Genomic DNA, 16,398 nt, shown 5'->3' with positions numbered 1-16,398 from the left:
TTCAGGCTGTTCCCCTTCTGTCTCGGGGCCTCCGTGCCTGCCCCGTCCTCTGCTCTGAATCCTCTCCTCGGGTGGCCGCCTGGCTCATCGGGCAGGACTCTTTCACATGCCCCTGAGTCACTTGTCTGTTGCTCCGTAGCAGGGAACCCCCAAGTGTGGTGCCCAAAATGACGATCATGTGTGGCATTGGCTTCGTTGGTTCGGGAATCGAAGAGCAGCCTAGCAGAGTGGGTCTCCCGGGGTGAAGGCAAAGTACGTGTCGGGGCTCGTGCCACCCCAAGGCAGCTCCCTGGCGCGCCTGTCACCTTGTGCTGGCTGTTGGCAGGAGGCCCCGTTTCCTTGCCACGTGGATCTCTCCCTAGGGCTGCTCGGGTGTCTTCCAGGCATGATGCCAGCTTCCCCAGAGAGAACTAGGAGCTGCAGTGCCCGTTTTGACCCATATGTCACCTCTGTCACATCCTCTTTGTTAGAGGCCAGTCACTGAATCCAGTCCTCCGCTTGCTTGCTTGCTTTCTTTCTTTCTTCCTTTCTTCCTTTCTTTCTTTCTTTCTTTCTTTCTTTCTCTCTCTCTCTCTTTCTTTCTCTCTTTCTTTCTTTTTAGGGCTGCACCCACGGCATATGGAGGTTCCCAGGCTAGGGGTTGAATCAGAGCTGTAACCACCAGCCTATACCACAGCCACAGCAACACCAGGTCCGAGCCGCATCTGGGACCTACACCACTGCTCATGGCAACACCATATCTTTAACCCACTGAGCGAGGCCAAGGATCAAATCTGCAACCTCATGGTTCCTAGTCGGATTCCTTTCTGGAGTGCCACGACTAGAACTCCTAGTCCTCCACCTTTTAAGGAAGGGGTACCAAAGAATTTATGGGTGTATTTAATTTAATTTAATTTATTTTATTTTATTTTTTTATCTGAGCCTGAGGCCTATGGAAGTTCCCAGGCCAGAGATAGAACCCAAGCCGCTGCAATGACAACAGCGGATCCTTAACTTGCTGAGCCACCAGGAAACTCCTGCAGGCATATTTTTAAAACCACCACAGTCACCCTCTCTGTAGCCTCTTCTGTGCATCCGGTGTAAAATTACCGATGTCCTCGGTGCCACGTTCCATCCTTTAATGTGCCGGGAGCACCTCTCATTCGGCTTCTCATCCCTCCCCGAGCTGGGAGATCACCTCCCAGGGACTCGGATTTTCCCTGCTCACTGCGGAGTCTCAGTGCTGAGGACGTGCTTGGAGCACTGCAGGTGCTTCATCCTAGCTGGGGAATGAACAAATGAGGCGGTCGCTGTTGTCCCATTTTACAGATTAGAAAAGTGGGGTTAGAGAAGATAGGTGATGCCTCCAGGCCCCGCCCACAGCAGGAAGAGGAGGAGCTGGGCTGGAGCCTGAGCCTCTGGCGGATGTCAGCCCCTCTCTGGGCGAAGATAAGGGCCCAGGGAGCTGCAATCGGGGACCCCGGGGAACAGCTCCAGCGTCCTTTGCAGGCAGGCGGGATGCCAGGGCCCATGGGCATCTCGGAGGCTCCCGATCCTCCTGCAGCCTCACTCAGACTGAACGACTTTTCCGTGCCAAAGGTCTAGTTTTTGTCACTGGTTTACATTTTTTCTTTGAAGGAATGTGTTTACTGTGGAAACGAGGGGAAAGGCGGCATTGGTGTGCCATCTGAGGAACATCTCCCTGCTCCGGGGCTCAGCGAAGTGGCGGACACCAAGGAGGAGGGAAGCGGACCCCCCCTGAGTCACAGAAACCGGGAGCAGACGTAGTGCCCGGCCCGAGAGCCCCGACCGGCCTCCGGCGGCGCTGCGCACAGAGAGGTCTTCACATTTGTTCCAAAGAAGTGGACGGATGTAACTACATGGCTTTTTTTGTTTTAGAAAAAAAACCATCATTTTTTGAAGGGGTGATTTAGAACTGTGGTGGAGTTGGAAAGCTTTTGTTATATTGAAGATATAAACGTGGAGGTGTTCCCGCTGTGGCACAGTCTTGTCACTGCTGTGGCACAGGTCACAACCGTGGTGCCCATTTGAGCCCTGGCCGGGGAACTTCTACATGCCGCGGGTGAGGCCCAAAGATACATAAAAAAGAAATAAAATATAAATACGGAGTTTTAGGGGACCGGGGGGAGAGAGTTTCCTTATTGTCTAACTAGAGAAAGACTGACTGTCTGCAGAAGTGCGGGGCCTGAGCCATCCCAGGGGTCCTGAGAGAGCGCTGAGGCCTCTTCCCAGGGCACCAGGGCCCACTGGCTTCCGGTGAGTTGTCCCGAGGCGTCATACCAGGCTAGGCTGTGACCTATAGCTGAGAAGCCAGGGGTGACTTTGAGCTGAGGGCCAGGGCTCCCAAGAGCTTCGCCAGGCTGTTTGGATCAGATCAAATTCTGTCCTCTGGGAGAGGGGGTGGCTTTTTCTCTAAATTAGTCAGACTAGATGTTTTTAAAACATACCAAGTGGAGGAGACCACAGTCTCTCCTGATTTTCTTTGAAAATGTTTTGCATTAAATGGAAATGTTTTGCATTAAGTGAAGCTGGGAGTTCCCTTGTGGCACAGCAGGTTAAGGACCAGCAGCATTGTCACTGCCGTGCCTGGGGTCGCTGCTGCGGCACAAGTTTGATCCCTGGCCTGGGAACTTCCGTAAGTTGCCAATGGAAGGCCAAAATAATAATAATAATAATAATATAATAATAAAAATAAATGGTGTGAAGCATAGTTTGGCAAGCCAGCAGCTTCAGCTTCAAGTGTGGTAGTGGCAAATATTTCAACCTGATGTAGCTTACGTTTGGGGTGAACAAAGTTGAAATGCTCACTCTGGACTAAAGAAGCCTCATGGTTTGTGTGACGGACTCTGCCATAGAAATACACATCAACAGAAATACATGGACCCTTCTGTCTATTGCACCATCACGCCTGGGTCCTTTTCAGACGGGATCACCAATATGTAGATACCAATGCGTTGTCAGTCATCCCCTTATCGTGGCTTCCGTCTAAACCAGGCTTTGATGGCCACCCTTGAACCCACTCATGTCTTTCCTTTGGTTGGCACCTCCCAGACATCAGCCCTGGCCCAGCCAAGCCAGCGCTTTCTCCCCGCGGACGGCAGCCGCTGACCTGGGGGCTGCATCTGCATCCCCCAGATTGCTGTGAGTTCCCCACTCCCACCGCACCCTGAGCTGGGACCCTGACCCTCATGCTTCTCACGAGCCTGACCTCAGTGGTGCAGCTTCCGGTCTGTGCAGGGACATCCACTAGTGTCACTGGCACTTTCGGGTGAATGGGACCCTGGGGGAAGAGCGAGACCAGACTGCCCACCTTTTGCGAAACCTCATAGTGCGTCATTAATCCCAAAGGTTGTTTGGAACAACGTTATCTTGGTCCCCAGAGTGAATGAGCAGGTACCAGTGGCCAGACAATCGACTTAGGACTGGACGGAGTCTGTAGAAACTTACACGGAAGCAGCCCTTGCCTGGTTCTTTGATGGTGAAGCATCTGCTGGAGGAGGTGTCGTCTCCTTGTAATCCACTTGGGTTTTGTGGGCCAAACCATTTTACGCCTGAATATCAATCCTATTTTTCATAAACTCAGACACAAAAAGATTTTTTTTTTCATTTACAAAGTAACATCACCTTCAGAGGCCCCAGACGAGGGGTAGCCTGTGCGTTTGTGTGGAGATGAGATGCTACTAACGTTCCTGCCTCTCAAGTCAGATCATTAAGGGATTCGCCGATAGCCAGGGCTGCATTGATGTCACCTAAACACAAAACTGCCAAAACATTCTCTACTGTCACGAATGTTCCCCGTTGGCATTATCTCACTCTTCGCACATACCTGCCCGTTGTTAACTGTGTAGCTTCAACCGTGTGCTGAGAAGTTGACAATAGGAGCATTTGGTGAAATTGTTTACATGGCGCCATGCATCGTCTTATGTTTTCTTTCGTATGTGTGCTTACGCGGGTGTTATAGAAACTTCTCAATTTGAAACTGAGCCTTCTTTTTAATATATTCCTCAAAAGAGATGTAAATAAGCTCTCAGAGTCTGTGTCATGACATGTTAGGCCTTGCCGGACAAGTGGTTTGTTCACGCACAAACCGAACTTTCTTCACCCAGTGCAATATGTTTGTTGGACTGCTTGTGTCTTTTTATGACTTTTTTGCCTTTTAGAAAATTGGTAAATAAAGCAAGTATATTTTTATTTTTTGTGTGTATTTTTAACATAGCACAGAGAAAAGGCTGAAGATCAAAGATTATCAAAGGATTGTTTTTTTAAAAGAATGCGAGAGGGAGGGAGTTCCTGTTGTGGCCCAGCAGTAACAAACCCGACTAGTATCCATGAGGATGCGGGTACTATCCCTGGCCTCTCTCGTAGGTTAAGGATCCAGGGTTGCTGTGAGCTGTGGTGCAGCTCACAGACGTGGCCCGGATCCCACATTGCTGCGGCTGTGATGTGGTGTCACTCCGGCAGCTAGCCGGGAACTTCCATATGCCGCCCTAAAAAGGAAAAAAATAATAATCCTAGAGGGAGTTCCCATTGTGGCTCAGTGGGTTAAGAGCCCAGCGTCGTATCCATGAGGATGCTGGTTTGATCCCTGGTCTTGATCAGTGGGTTAAGGATCCAGCATTGCCACGAGCTACAGCATAGGTCGCAGATGGGGCTCAGATCTGATGTTGCCGTAAAAAGAAAAAAAAAATGTTTTCATGTATAAATAAACAAATAAAACCCTGGAAATTCTGGGGTAGGGACTCTTCTGTTGCAAAGGCCCCCCTCGGCCTCTCACTGGCCGCTTGCCGTCTGTGTGACCGACAGGCCGCCCCCAGCTCAGTGAATGCTGATGGAATGATGTTGATGGAACACTGAGAGTCAGTCCCCCCCTCCCCGAGGTTTCCACTCCCAGAGGGGGCATGGGGCCACGCAGCACAGCCGCCGGTGCTCCTGTCCACCCAGAGGGGACCCCAGGCGCCTCCTCCATCCTGTTCCCACCCTGCCCACATAGTCTGTCCCAGCTGGGCTGGCTCCTGCGTGCTGGCCACAGGGTTAAAGGCAGAGGGCTGACGGATCCAGGGCCAGAAAGGTGAGGCAGGCAGCCGGCCCAGCCTCCTCCGCCCAGGCCCCGTCCTTCCTCGCCCTGTGTGAAGCCATGCGGGGCCTGGTCCAAACAGCGGAGGCCCGATCCTCCCTCCTCCCACTTTTCGCCCCAGGGCTGCGGTGGAACTGGAGCAGGGCGATGAGCGGATCCTGGACCTGGTGCCCAATCTTCCAGAAGCTCCCTGAGCAGGAGGGAGGCTTGACTCAGCCTCCTGGCCTGGCCACCGAAGTCCAAGTGGTGGAATTCCCGTCGTGGCTCAGTGGAAACGAACCCGACTAGTATCCATGAGGACGCCGGTTCCATCCCCGACCTCAGTGGGTTAAGGATCCGGCGTTGCCGTGAGCTGTGGTGTAGGTGGCAGACACGGTTCTCCCGCATTGCTGTGGCTGTGGTGTAGGCTGCAGCTCTGATTTGACACCTAGCCTGGGAACTTCCACATGGCATGGGTAAGGCCCCAAAAAGACAAAAAAATAAAATAAAAAGTAAATAGGAGTTCCCGCCGTGGCGCAGTGGAAACAAATCCGACTAGGAACCATGAGGACTCAGGTTTGATCCCTGACCTCACTCGGTGGGTTAAGGATCTGGCGTTGCCATGAGCTGTGGTGTAGGTCGCAGACGTGGCTCGGATCTGGCGCTGCTATGGCTGTGGTGTAGGCTGGCAGCTACAGCTCCCATTAGACCCCTAGCCTGGGACTCTCCATATGCAGGGGGTGCGGCCCTAAAAAGACAAAAGACCAAAAAAAAAAAAAAAAAAAGTGAGTAAGTCTAAGTGGCGATTGGGGGTGGGGAGGCTGGGCACACAAAGGCCAGGTCCCCAGTCTGCAAACTCCCTAAATGGCCATATATGGCTCTTTCACTGAACTTCTGCGTGCCCTCAGGGGCTCCTAACTGCATCTTTATTTCCCACATAACCCCAGAGCCGCCCCTCCCCTTTATTTCCAAACCAAAGGCAGTTTCTCCAAGCCTCGGGGCTGACTGCCACAAGGGGCCTGGACATCCATAGGCTGGCCACCGCCTTTGTTCCCTGGGAATTTATGGCCTGCCACTCCTGCCGTGAACTGGTCCCCCTGTGGACACGGCAGCCCTACCCAGCCTCTGCTGGCCTCTGCTTTTGGATGTGAGGGGATCAAAGAGCCCAAATGCTCAGGAAGTCTGTGCTCAAGCAACCTTTGAAGGTGGAATCAGTGCAAGGGACAAATGGCAGGAAGCGGTCTGCTGGGGAGGCCGTGCAAAGGAGGGAGAAAGGGCTTGGTGGCTTCCAGATGAAGTGCCCAGGCTTCTAGGAGGAAAAGGCCTAACAGCCCAGCCAGGGGGCCCACTAAGGAAACTGAGGCCGACTTCAAAGATGAGACCTTGGGCAACTTCTAGTCTAAGCAGGAAGGATTTTGCGGACTCACACAACCTGCCCTATTCCTCCACTTTTATTCCCCAAGGTACTTGGTCAGACGGAGGCACATCCCAGCACTTAATTTCTCCTGCCTTCAACTCCAGACAGTATTCCTCGATCCCTCACCCCATGTAGACAAGGCTTTTGAGACCCCTAGCCCTTCGTCGGCCTCCTCCCTTCCCCTGACAACTGTAACCTGTCCTTTTGTTTTTACAAAGTCAACGTTATAGTCTGCAACCATAATGAAGCCTTCCTTGCCTTTTCTAGATTGATTCTAAATGTCGAAGCCCTATGAAGAGCGTTACATCACTGGGACTGTGAAAGAATTGGCTCCTGGGCCAAGTAAGTGCTAAGACTACATTTCTCTTCTTGGGCGGCTTTTGGGTTTTCCCGGAGTTCCTATGGCCTTTCATTTTTTGCCTGCACCATTTGCCTTTATCGTTCATCCTCCACCTCCTACATTCAGCTCCCCATCCAATCAGGAAAAGACCACCTTTCCCAGAGGGCCTCCCTAGGGCCCTGAGCATCCTGTACCAATATGAACCTGCCTTTCAACACAGCATTCTAAAATACTTGTTTGATCGTGTTGAAACAATATAATCAGTAATGGGAAGAGTATGGATCAGAATACAAGAAATATCACTGAAATTACTTTTCCATACCTGAGTTTCTCAAACTAGTGGAAACTTTTTTTTTTTTTGCCTCATCTGCAGCATGAGGAAGTTCCCAGGCCAGGGATCAAACCAAGCCACAGCAGTGACAATACCAGATGCTTAACCCACTAGACCACTAGGGAACTCCCAAAGTAGTGGAACTTTCATTGCAGTTCCTTGGGGGGTGAGGGGTGGGTGGCTCTCCTTCCCTGGGGTGATGTCTAAATGGTCCAGACAAGTCAAGTCACAGGCCAGCTATTGGCTCTCTCGGCATCTACCACCCAAGCCCCTCCTCATTCTGCCAGCCTCACCCAGGAGTACAGGGGGAAGGGCACTTGGGCCTCTGACCAGGCTGGGGAGGATGGGAGGAAGAGAGCCAAGCTTTGGGCTTTTGGGGGACACAGGACAACAGGGGGCGATTGAAAGAAAGGAGTGGGTTCATACCTGGGGGAGCAACGCAGCCCTAGGGACGTCTCGGGGCCCTGCACACAGAAGAGCAGAGACAGGGAGTTCCCGTCGTGGCTCAGCAGTAACAAACCCAACCAGTGTCCACGGGGACATGAGTTTGACCCTTTCCCTCACTCAGTGGGTTAAGGATCCGGTGTTGCTGTGAGCTGTGGTGTAGGTGCAGACGCGGCTCGGATCAGGCATTGCTGTGGCTGTGGTGGAGGCTGGCACCTGCAGCTCCAATTTGACCCTTAGCCTGGGAACCTCATATGCCACATGTGTGGCCCTAAAAGGCAAAAAAAAAAAAGAGAGAGAGAGAGAGAGGGAGGGAGGGAGAGAAAGGAAGAAAGAAAGAAAGAGAGAAAAGGAAAGAAAAGCAGAGACAGCCAGGTGAGAATTGGCAGAAAGGGCCCCCAGGTAGTTATGAGGTTAGTGAGGTGACTTCGAGAACCATCAGGCACCTGACCAAACTTGCCCTCCCTGTGGAGGTCCCTCTGGTGGGGAGTCTTAGGTGAAATAGTCACCTGAATAGCTGTCAGACCCATCTTCATGTATTTATTTATTTTATCTTTTTAGGGCCACACCCATGACATATGGAGTTCCCAGGGTAGGAGTCAAATTGGAGCTGTAACTCCCGGCCTGCCTGCGACCTACCCCACAGCTCAGGACAACACAGGATCCTTAACCCACAGAGCGAGGCCAGGAATCGAACCTGTGTCCTCACAGATATTAGTCAGATTCGTTTCCACCACACCACGACGGGAACTCCAGATCCATCTTCAGACCTCAAACCGACCTCTGTAACTACCTGGGAGCCCCTTCTGCCCGTTCTCACCTGGCTGTCTCTGCTCGACTTTTCCAGTCTGTGGCCTAGTCCTACCACCCAACCACACTTCAGTCTCTGGAGTTTTCTTTGCCCTGCTGCCTGCCGGCTTGGCTTGGGACATCTCACCTTCCCACCCACCCAGCGCTTCTGCTAGGCCAGGCTCCTGCTCAGGGAAAATAACGGGTCCCGGTGAGCACCTACCCCCACCAGGGACACTTATCCCCTGGAGGGGCGAAGAGCAGACCCTGACAATCCCAGGCCCGGGAGAGAAGCAGAGGACTGAGCAAGGGCAGGGCAGGTAGAGGGCTAGGGAAGCTGAGGCCTAGACAGGGAGGAAGGAGCCACCCAAGGGGGGCCCCAGCCTGTTCCAGGTGCAAGGATCCGTGTGTGCAAAGGCCTGGCGGCTAGAAGGCAAATTGGTATTCTGGCTCTGCTGGGGGGTGGTGAGACCCAGCAGCGGCCAGGCAGGGACCCACAGGGCGCGGCCCCACCCACCACGCACCCCACCCTCGGGGAAGCCGGGCCAGCAGATGGGCGGCCGGCCTGGGGGTGGCGGTCGTCTGGCGGCCACAGGCGCACCCACCGCCCGCGCCCGCTCGAGGGACAAAGCGGGCCGAGACAAAGGCGCGGCCAACACCTGTCGCTCTTGGCTGGGCCGCCGCTTTTCTCCGCTGAAGGGGCTGCAGCTGCCAACTGTCACAGGCATCAAGTTACGGCGACCAGACGGCAGCCTCGGCCAGCCCGGCGGGGCGGGACGGGGCGGGGGCAGAGGAGGGGGGAAGGGAGCCGAAGGGGGAAAAGAGGGGGACGAAGGGGACAAGAGTTGGGGATGGGGGCCAAGGCGAAGGAGCAGGAGTGGGGGACCAGGGAAAGACGTGCAGTGGGGTGAGGACCAGGGAAGGCTGGGAGGGGAGGGAGGGCGGGGGTCAGGGAAGGGGGTGCAGAGAGGGTAGGAACTAGGGAAGGGCGAGCTTGGGTTGGGGACCAGGGAAGGGTTGGCGGTGACAGGAACTAGAAAAGGTGGTCGGCAAGGGGCATCACCAGAGAAGGAGAGCCTAAAGATAGAGCAGTGCGGGCGGGGCCGGCGGAGGCCCCCCGAGCAGGCAGAAGATGGCAAAGCTTGAGTCCGCAAGAAACGCAAGGTGGCCTCGGGCCCGCTCCCACCCCTGCTGCCCTGGGGGCCCTCACCTCCCAGGAACTCCGCAGCCACCCCAGCCGGACCTGTAGACCTCTCTCCAGGTCGGTAGACGGCGGCCGGTGCGGTGGTGCCCTCATGGGATTCCTCTCCTGTTGCGCCTTCGGTCAACAAAGTCAAGCGTGAAGGAAAGAGTGAATGAATGATGGGTGGGTGAGCTCCGGCTCGCACACACAGCCCACCGGCGGACCTTGCTCAGGGTAGGAAGGCAACCTAGCGCACCTCGGGCTCCAGCGCCCCGGGTCGTCGCCCCCTCGGGTGCCCCTCAGCGCCGGGTTCGCCCAGAGGCGGGGCTGGGCTCCCCACCCCCACCGCGCCCGCAGGCCACGCCCTGCCAGCTGCCGCGCGACCCGGCGGCGGGGCCAGACAAAGCGCGCCTCTCTCATTGGCCCGGGCGGCCAATCGGTGCATTGAGATGCAAATAAGGCGCTATAAAATGGGCGGGCGCGACCGCCGGCGTAAGGACGCGGCGTCAGACGCGGGGAGGCCGGGAGGGCGGCTCCCGGCCGCTGAGCTGCGGGCAGCGCGGGGGGCTTCTAGCGCTCTCCGCGGTCTGGTCGGTGTGGGTGATGGCTCCGCTGCTGGCGCCCGGCCGGGACCGTGCGGGTCGGGAGGATGAGGACGGCTGCGAGGCGAGGGGGGACCGCAAGGTGCTGGCTGTAGCCGCGCGTGGGCGAGCGGGCGGGCGGGGAGCCGTGCAGCGCCGGGGCTCAGTTGCTCGCTTCCCGCAGGCCCGGAAGCCTCTGGTGGAGAAGAAGCGGCGCGCGCGGATCAACGAGAGCCTGCAGGAGCTGCGGCTGCTGCTGGCGGGCGCCGAGGTGAGACGGGCGGGCGCCCGAGGGCTGCGGGCGGGCGGGGGTCGCGGGCGGGCCGGGCCTCACCGCCCCTCCCCCACCGGGCGCTCCCGCCCGCGCAGGTGCAGGCCAAGCTGGAGAACGCAGAGGTGCTGGAGCTCACCGTGCGGCGCGTGCAGGGCGCGCTGCGGGGCCGGGCGCGCGGTGAGTGGCGGCAGGGCGCGTGGGCGGAGGCGGGGAGCGCGGTCGCCTGGCCTGCCCCTGCCCCGGACCCAGCCAGGGCTTCCCGGCCTGAGACGGGGTGCGCGCTCCCCACCTCTCCTGGGTGAGTCACCGTCCGGGTGGGCCGGGCCACGGCAGTGGCAGCTCACGGGGCCCGGCGCGGCTCTCTCCCCTTCCATCCTCGAACGTAGAGCGTGAGCAGTTGCAGGCGGAAGCAAGCGAGCGCTTCGCCGCCGGCTACATCCAGTGCATGCACGAGGTGCACACGTTCGTGTCCACGTGCCAGGCAATCGACGCCACCGTCGCCGCCGAGCTCCTGAACCACCTGCTGGAGTCCATGCCGCTGCGCGAGAGCAGCAGCTTCAGGGACCTGCTGGGGGACGCCCTGTCCGGGCCACCGGGAGTCCACGGGCGGAGCAACTGGCCAGTGGGAGGTCCCCTGGGGTCCCCACTGCCCAGCCCGCGGGGCTCCGGGGACGACCAGTCCTCTGACCTGGAGGAGGCCCCAGAGGCTGAACTGAGCCGGGCAACTGTTGAGGGGCCAGAGTTGGTGCCCGTAGCCCTGGGCAGTCTGACTGCTGCGCACATGGCCCATAGTGTCTGGAGACCTTGGTGACCAATGGCCAGTTTGGGGTCTGCAGGGTGGACCCTGCCTTCTCATGCTCTAGTCTCTCCTCCCTGGGGTCCAAGTGTGTCGGGGCAGGGTCCTGGGTCTCTTGGTTCTGCCACCCTCCTCCAGAGGATGGCTTGCCGTGAACAGCAGGGATAACCAGCCCAGCTAGGCCGCTAGCCCTGCTTCCTGAAGGAGTAATATTTATGGACCAGCCCCTGGTGGGTGCAGGGAGGGACCTACAGGCAGGAGGAAGGATCTTGCAGGGTCGCCAGGGCTCTCCGGGATTTCACCTGTCCCAGACTTCTCAGGCACTGTGTGGGTCTGGGGGCAAAGGTGACAGCAATGCTGAGCTGGGCACGGGTGTCCTGGCAGAAGGAGACCTCGGGCCCTGGCAGCCCTGGTCTGAGCAGAAGCTCAAACTTGCCATTCAGCCAGGACACAGGGAGGCATTCTGCAGCTTTGCCCAGAGCTGCCAGAGAGAAGCAAGGCTCCCTGTATGTCTTGCATTTAGCACACTTGAGTTCGTGTAGTAGGTTGCCAGCGTTTGTTCCAATTCTGTTAAATAAAGGATTTTGGAAAGTCAGTGTCATTAATGTGCCAAATGCAGAAATACGAAACCAAGCACATTTTTTCCTGTGTCTAATGCTGTGTTTTTAGGACACCTCGCCCTTGGTCAGCAACATAAGTAGGATGATGGCAGTGCAGATGGGACAGCTGTGGCAGGTCTCACAGTGGACAGTGCTTCTACCTCCCTGTGGCCACGTGGTTCCAGATGGGTTTCCCCTCAGGTCCTCAGGCATGGCCCACCCTCCCGGGAATTGGGTGCACCCTGGTGGTGGATACCATTGCACGAGTCGGTCGCCAGAGCAACAAGCTCTAAGGAAACGGCCTGTCCCTGGACCATTCTGCTCGTGAGCTTCTGGGAATGAAACGAATGCCTGGTTGCCGGCCTTGTGGTTGGGACGTTCCTTTCAAAAGTCTGGGTCCATGAGTGCGATGCAGATGGTGATCTACTGAGGTTGTCCCTTTTCTTGATTGAAGAGGCCGCTTCCCCAGTGCCAGTGACCTTGGGGTCGGGGAGACCCACCCAGTTTCCCGCCTAGGCAGCTTGAACTTGAGGTCCAGTTGGGCCCAGGAGGTCAGAAACCTTGAAAGGAAGGGGATGCCCCCTTGGGCTGGGTCAGGGCCCGCAGAGAGCCTGTGGTCCGTTGATAGGAGCCACTGCCACAGAGGGCCCAGCCCTGCACCTCCCGCCCCAGGACCCCAAAGCAGCTTGTTGTTGTCCTCACTTAGAGTTGGCAATGCCCAGGTGGGGTCAACGTGTGACAGTTGAGGATTGACACCTGGTCGCCTCTTCTGTGTGTGCCCTTTGCTTTAAGAACATCTGTCCCGGAGTTCCCATCGTGGCGCAGCGGAAACAAATCCAGCTAGGAACCATGAGGTTGCGGATTTGATTCCTGACCTTACTCGGTGGGTCACGAATCTGGCGTTGCTGTGAGCTGTGGTGTAGGCTGGCAGCTGCAGCTCCGATGAGACCCCCTAGCCTGGGAACCTCCATGTGCCGCGGGTGTGGCCCTAAAAAAAAAAAAACCAACTCTCCCCAGAGCCCTTTGAACAAGAGCCCCTCAGCAGGTCCTGGCCACCAGGGGTGTTTCACCATGGCTCCCCTGTGATCCAGTCTTAGGCCTCAGCCACCAGGCTCTAACCAGATGCACCTTAATTTTAGTGACTGAGATGAGTTATGGAGGGGGTGAGGTGGCGAAGGCAGGTCCATAAAAGAGCTCAAGAGAGATGGAGACATTCCTGGGATTATTTTAATCGGCCAGATAAATTGATAGAGGTCATGTCCACCAGGTCCACCTGTGAGACCTCTGTCCCCTGTGACTCCCAGCAGCAACCAGAGGCCACTGTCATGAGCTCTGATGCCATTTGGGGAGCATCAGCCAGGGACTGTTTAGAAGGAACCACTCTTTACACTGGTGCCCAGACTTGGCACATCCTCCCAGAGGCCGTAGGAAGGGAGCCCAGGCCATGGGGTTCACAGTACAGGAGGCTGGGAGTTCCTGCTGTGGTGCGAGGGGAATGACGGAGTCTTGGGAGCGCTGGGATGCGGGTTTGATCCCTGGCCCGACACAGTGGGCTAAGGATCTGGCTTCACCGCAGCTGGGGCTTAGGTCGTAACTATGGTTCGTATCTGATCCCTGGCCCAGGAACTCCCAAGCAGGGGCAGCCAAAAGAGGAAGAACGACAACAAAAAATACAGGCGGCTGAGCTGGAGAGAGAGGTGTTTCCGACACCAGGGCCCTCCTGAGGTCAGAAGCCACTAACCCAGAACTCTGGCCCTGTGCCCCCGCCCACCCGTGAGTCAGCTTCCCTGAAGCCCTTGAGAGAAGCCGCTTTTCTTTCTCAACAAACGTGGCTCCCAGAGCAGAGACCACTGGCAGCCTCCGTGGGGCCAGGGCAGCTTCTGCCTATTGTGCAGCCTGGGCCCACTGGTTTCCAGCCTGCTCTCCTTCCTGTTCTGCCGGACGAGCCTTTCGCACCCCCTCCTCTCAAAGCCCCTCCAAGCCCTCACAGCCTTGCTCTAGGTGTTTGGTAGCCCTGCTTCATCATTCCTGGGAACTGCCTCCTTCCCACTTCAAACCCCTGGCTTGTGGTATTAGTCTTCTATGAATGCCATAAACTGCCACAAACTTGGTGTCCCAAAGCAATGTGACTGTATTCTCGGGCAGTTCCATAAGACGTCTGAGACGACTCACCAGGCTAAGGTCAAGCCAGAGCTGCACTTCCGGCTGAAGGTTGAGGGTGACTCCCTTCCTTTTCCCACCAGAGGCCGTCCACATTCCTGGGCTGGTGGCCCCCTTCCTCCAGCTTCAAAGGAGCCACGTTACACCTGACACGTCTATACCACATTTCCTTCTGACCCTCCTCCACTGCCCCGCTGGTCTCTCTACTTGTAAGGACCCGTGATGTCTTTGAGGTCACCTGAATAATCCCTGCCTCAAAGTCCTTAACTTTTTTTTTTTTTTTTAGGGCCGCACCTGGGGCATATTGCAGTTCCCAGGCTAGGGGCAAAGCGGAGCTGTAGCCACCAGCCTACGCCACAGCCACGCCATATCATATCTGAGCTGCGTCTGCGACCTACACCACAGCACATGGCAATGACGGATCCTTTAACCCACTGAGTGAGGCCAGCGATCAAACCTTTGTCCTCATAGACACTAGTCAGGTTTGTTAGTGCTGAGCCACAATGGGAGCTCCAAGGTCCTTAACCCTCAAAGAGATCTGCAAAGCCTCTTTTGCCATGTAAGGCGGCCTCGTCATAGGCTGTGGAAATGAGGGTGTGGACATTCTGGGGAGCCATTACTCTGCTGACCACACCCACCTGCGCCTCTGCCCAGGCATTCTGCCTTCCACTGAGATGCAGGGCAGTGCCAGCCCTTCACACAGGATTGGGGTCCGTACCCTCTGACCTGCTCCATGGACCCTGCTCTCTCCCAGCATCGTCAATGGCTCCTCCCTTCTGGATCATTCTCATCAACCTGGGAACATCTAGCATGGACCTCAGATGTCTCGGGCAATAACCATGCCATGGACTTGGTCACTCGTTGAACCCTAAGCTTCTGCCTTCCGTCCGCTCCATCCCAGGAAACCTGTTTAGACCGCTTCAGGGTCTCCTAGGTATTGTCCTACCATTTCCTTCCCAGTCGCGTTTCTTGAGAATAGACTCCTTTCTTAATTTCCTCACCTGCTTGCTCGTCACACAATTTCAGAAAGACCCACATTGCCCACAATTCTCCTGAAAACTTCTGGTGTGTCAGGATGGCCAAGTGGTCTAAGACGCCAGATTCAAGCTTCTGCTTCCTGCCGAAAACTCCTGGTAATCTCCAGTGAGTCCTGATGGCGCTTTGGTTTCCATCTTACCTGTGTTACAGCATCTGACCTTGTCCATAACTTCATGCTTCTTAAAATGCTGTGCTCTGCTAGTTTTCTCACTTTCTCTTCATTTCTGCTCAAGTTCTAGGCAGGGCTGTTCCCAGGGCCCCCACCCCACCCCATAAATGGCATGTGCCCCGCATTCCCTCCCTCAGACCTCTTAATCTCGAGACCAAGCCTATGCGGTCTCCGCGGCTTCGCCTGCTGTGCCACTGACTCCAGCAGGGACATCCAGCCCAGGCCTCTCTGGAGCTCTAGTTTGCCCTCGGATATCCCACGGGTTCTTCAGACTCAGCAAGCCCCAGCCTGAACTCAGCCTTTCCTGCAAAGCCTGCACCTCCTTTCAGAGTCTGGACCCCCAAGAGCGGCATCGTCACCCATCAGGGAGAAACCCCCTTTTCCTTCAGCCCCACCTGCCAGCAGCGTCCAGGAACCGTCATTTCCATCTCTCTCTCTTTTTCGGTCTTTTTTTTCTTTTTTCAATTTTTGGCTGCCCTGCAGCATGTAGAGTTCCTGGGTCAGGGATCAGATCTGAGCCGCAGTCTCGACCTAAGCCAAAGCTACGGCAATGCTGGATCCTTAACCCGCTGTGTGGGGCGAGGGATGGAAAAATGCATCCCAGGCTTCCAAGGCACTGCGGCTGATCACATTGAGCCACAGCGAGAGCTCTTGTTTTTTTGTTTTGTTTTGTTTTGTTTTTTTCCAATGGCCACATCTGGGGCATATGAGAGTTCTAAGGTCAGGAACTGAATCGAACCATGGCTGAGTCCTATGCCGCAGCTGCATCAATGTGGGATCCTTTAACCCACTGCACTGGACTGGGACTCAAACCTGCACCTCTGCAGCAACCTGAGCTGCTGCATTCGGATTCTTTTTGTTGTTGTTTCTTATTTATTTTGCATATAGTAGTTTGTCTTTTTTTTTTTTTTTTTTTTTTTTTTTGTCTTTTGTCCTTTTTAGGGCTGCACCCACGGCATGTGGAGGTTCCCAGGCTAGGGGTCTAATCAGAGCTGAAAACCGGTCTACACCACAGCCACAGCAATGCTGGATCCTTAACCCACCGAGCAAGGCCAGGGATCGAACCTTCAACCTCATGGTTCTTAGTTGGATTCGACGGGAACTCCATGCACTCCGGATTCTTAACCCACTGTGCCACAGCAGGAACTCCCATTGCTACCTCTCACGGGTGGAGTGAAGGAATGAATGAACAAGCTTGCACCTTATCTTGCCCCTTTCTCTCTG

General features: G+C 55.9%; 2 protein-coding genes and 1 long non-coding RNA gene across 10 annotated transcripts in view; 2 read left to right on the top strand and 1 right to left on the bottom strand.

The window, feature by feature from the left end:
• The window catches only part of PER2 (period circadian regulator 2), a 41,819-nt gene extending 39,723 nt beyond the window's left edge, over positions 1-2,096 (top strand). For all 5 annotated transcript variants that reach the window (XM_021074888.2, XM_084998825.1, XM_021074891.2 and 2 more), the window contains one exon: positions 1,618-2,096. In XM_021074888.2, the coding sequence (XP_020930547.2) occupies positions 1,618-1,767 (150 nt within the window). In that variant the 3' untranslated portion in view covers positions 1,768-2,096. The remainder of the gene's footprint in view (positions 1-1,617) is intronic.
• A 2,425-nt stretch (positions 2,097-4,521) lies between these two features.
• On the bottom strand, positions 4,522-9,870 carry LOC146396232 (uncharacterized). The gene is made up of 3 exons (XR_014829204.1): positions 9,814-9,870; positions 9,585-9,692; positions 4,522-4,658 (listed from the first exon to the last, which is right to left on the bottom strand). It is a non-coding gene; the product is annotated as an uncharacterized LOC146396232 (long non-coding RNA).
• HES6 (hes family bHLH transcription factor 6) lies at positions 5,196-11,803 on the top strand. Of its 4 annotated transcripts, XM_084998872.1 has the most exons (7): positions 5,196-5,529; positions 6,738-6,812; positions 8,147-8,585; positions 9,636-9,791; positions 10,323-10,409; positions 10,508-10,589; positions 10,799-11,803. In XM_084998872.1, the coding sequence occupies exon 7, from the start codon at positions 10,858-10,860 to the stop codon at positions 11,221-11,223; it is 366 nt and encodes a 121-aa protein (XP_084854998.1). In that variant the 5' UTR covers positions 5,196-5,529; positions 6,738-6,812; positions 8,147-8,585; positions 9,636-9,791; positions 10,323-10,409; positions 10,508-10,589; positions 10,799-10,857; the 3' UTR covers positions 11,224-11,803. The 4 variants fall into 4 exon arrangements, with proteins under 4 accessions (XP_084854998.1, XP_084854997.1, XP_084854996.1 ...); XM_084998871.1 differs by lacking the exon at positions 8,147-8,585; XM_084998870.1 differs by lacking the exons at positions 5,196-5,529; positions 6,738-6,812; positions 8,147-8,585 and having other exon boundaries at positions 9,320-9,791.
• Positions 11,804-16,398: the final 4,595 nt, after the last annotated feature.

This window comes from Sus scrofa, chromosome 15 (assembly GCF_054392235.1).
Source record: "Sus scrofa isolate SSC_HxYL_T2T_F1_AM1 chromosome 15, Sscrofa_HxYL_maternal_Yorkshire_Landrace_v2.0, whole genome shotgun sequence".
NCBI classification, from domain to species: Eukaryota; Metazoa; Chordata; class Mammalia; order Artiodactyla; family Suidae; genus Sus; species Sus scrofa.
This window is presented reverse-complemented; position numbering and strand designations above follow the sequence as displayed.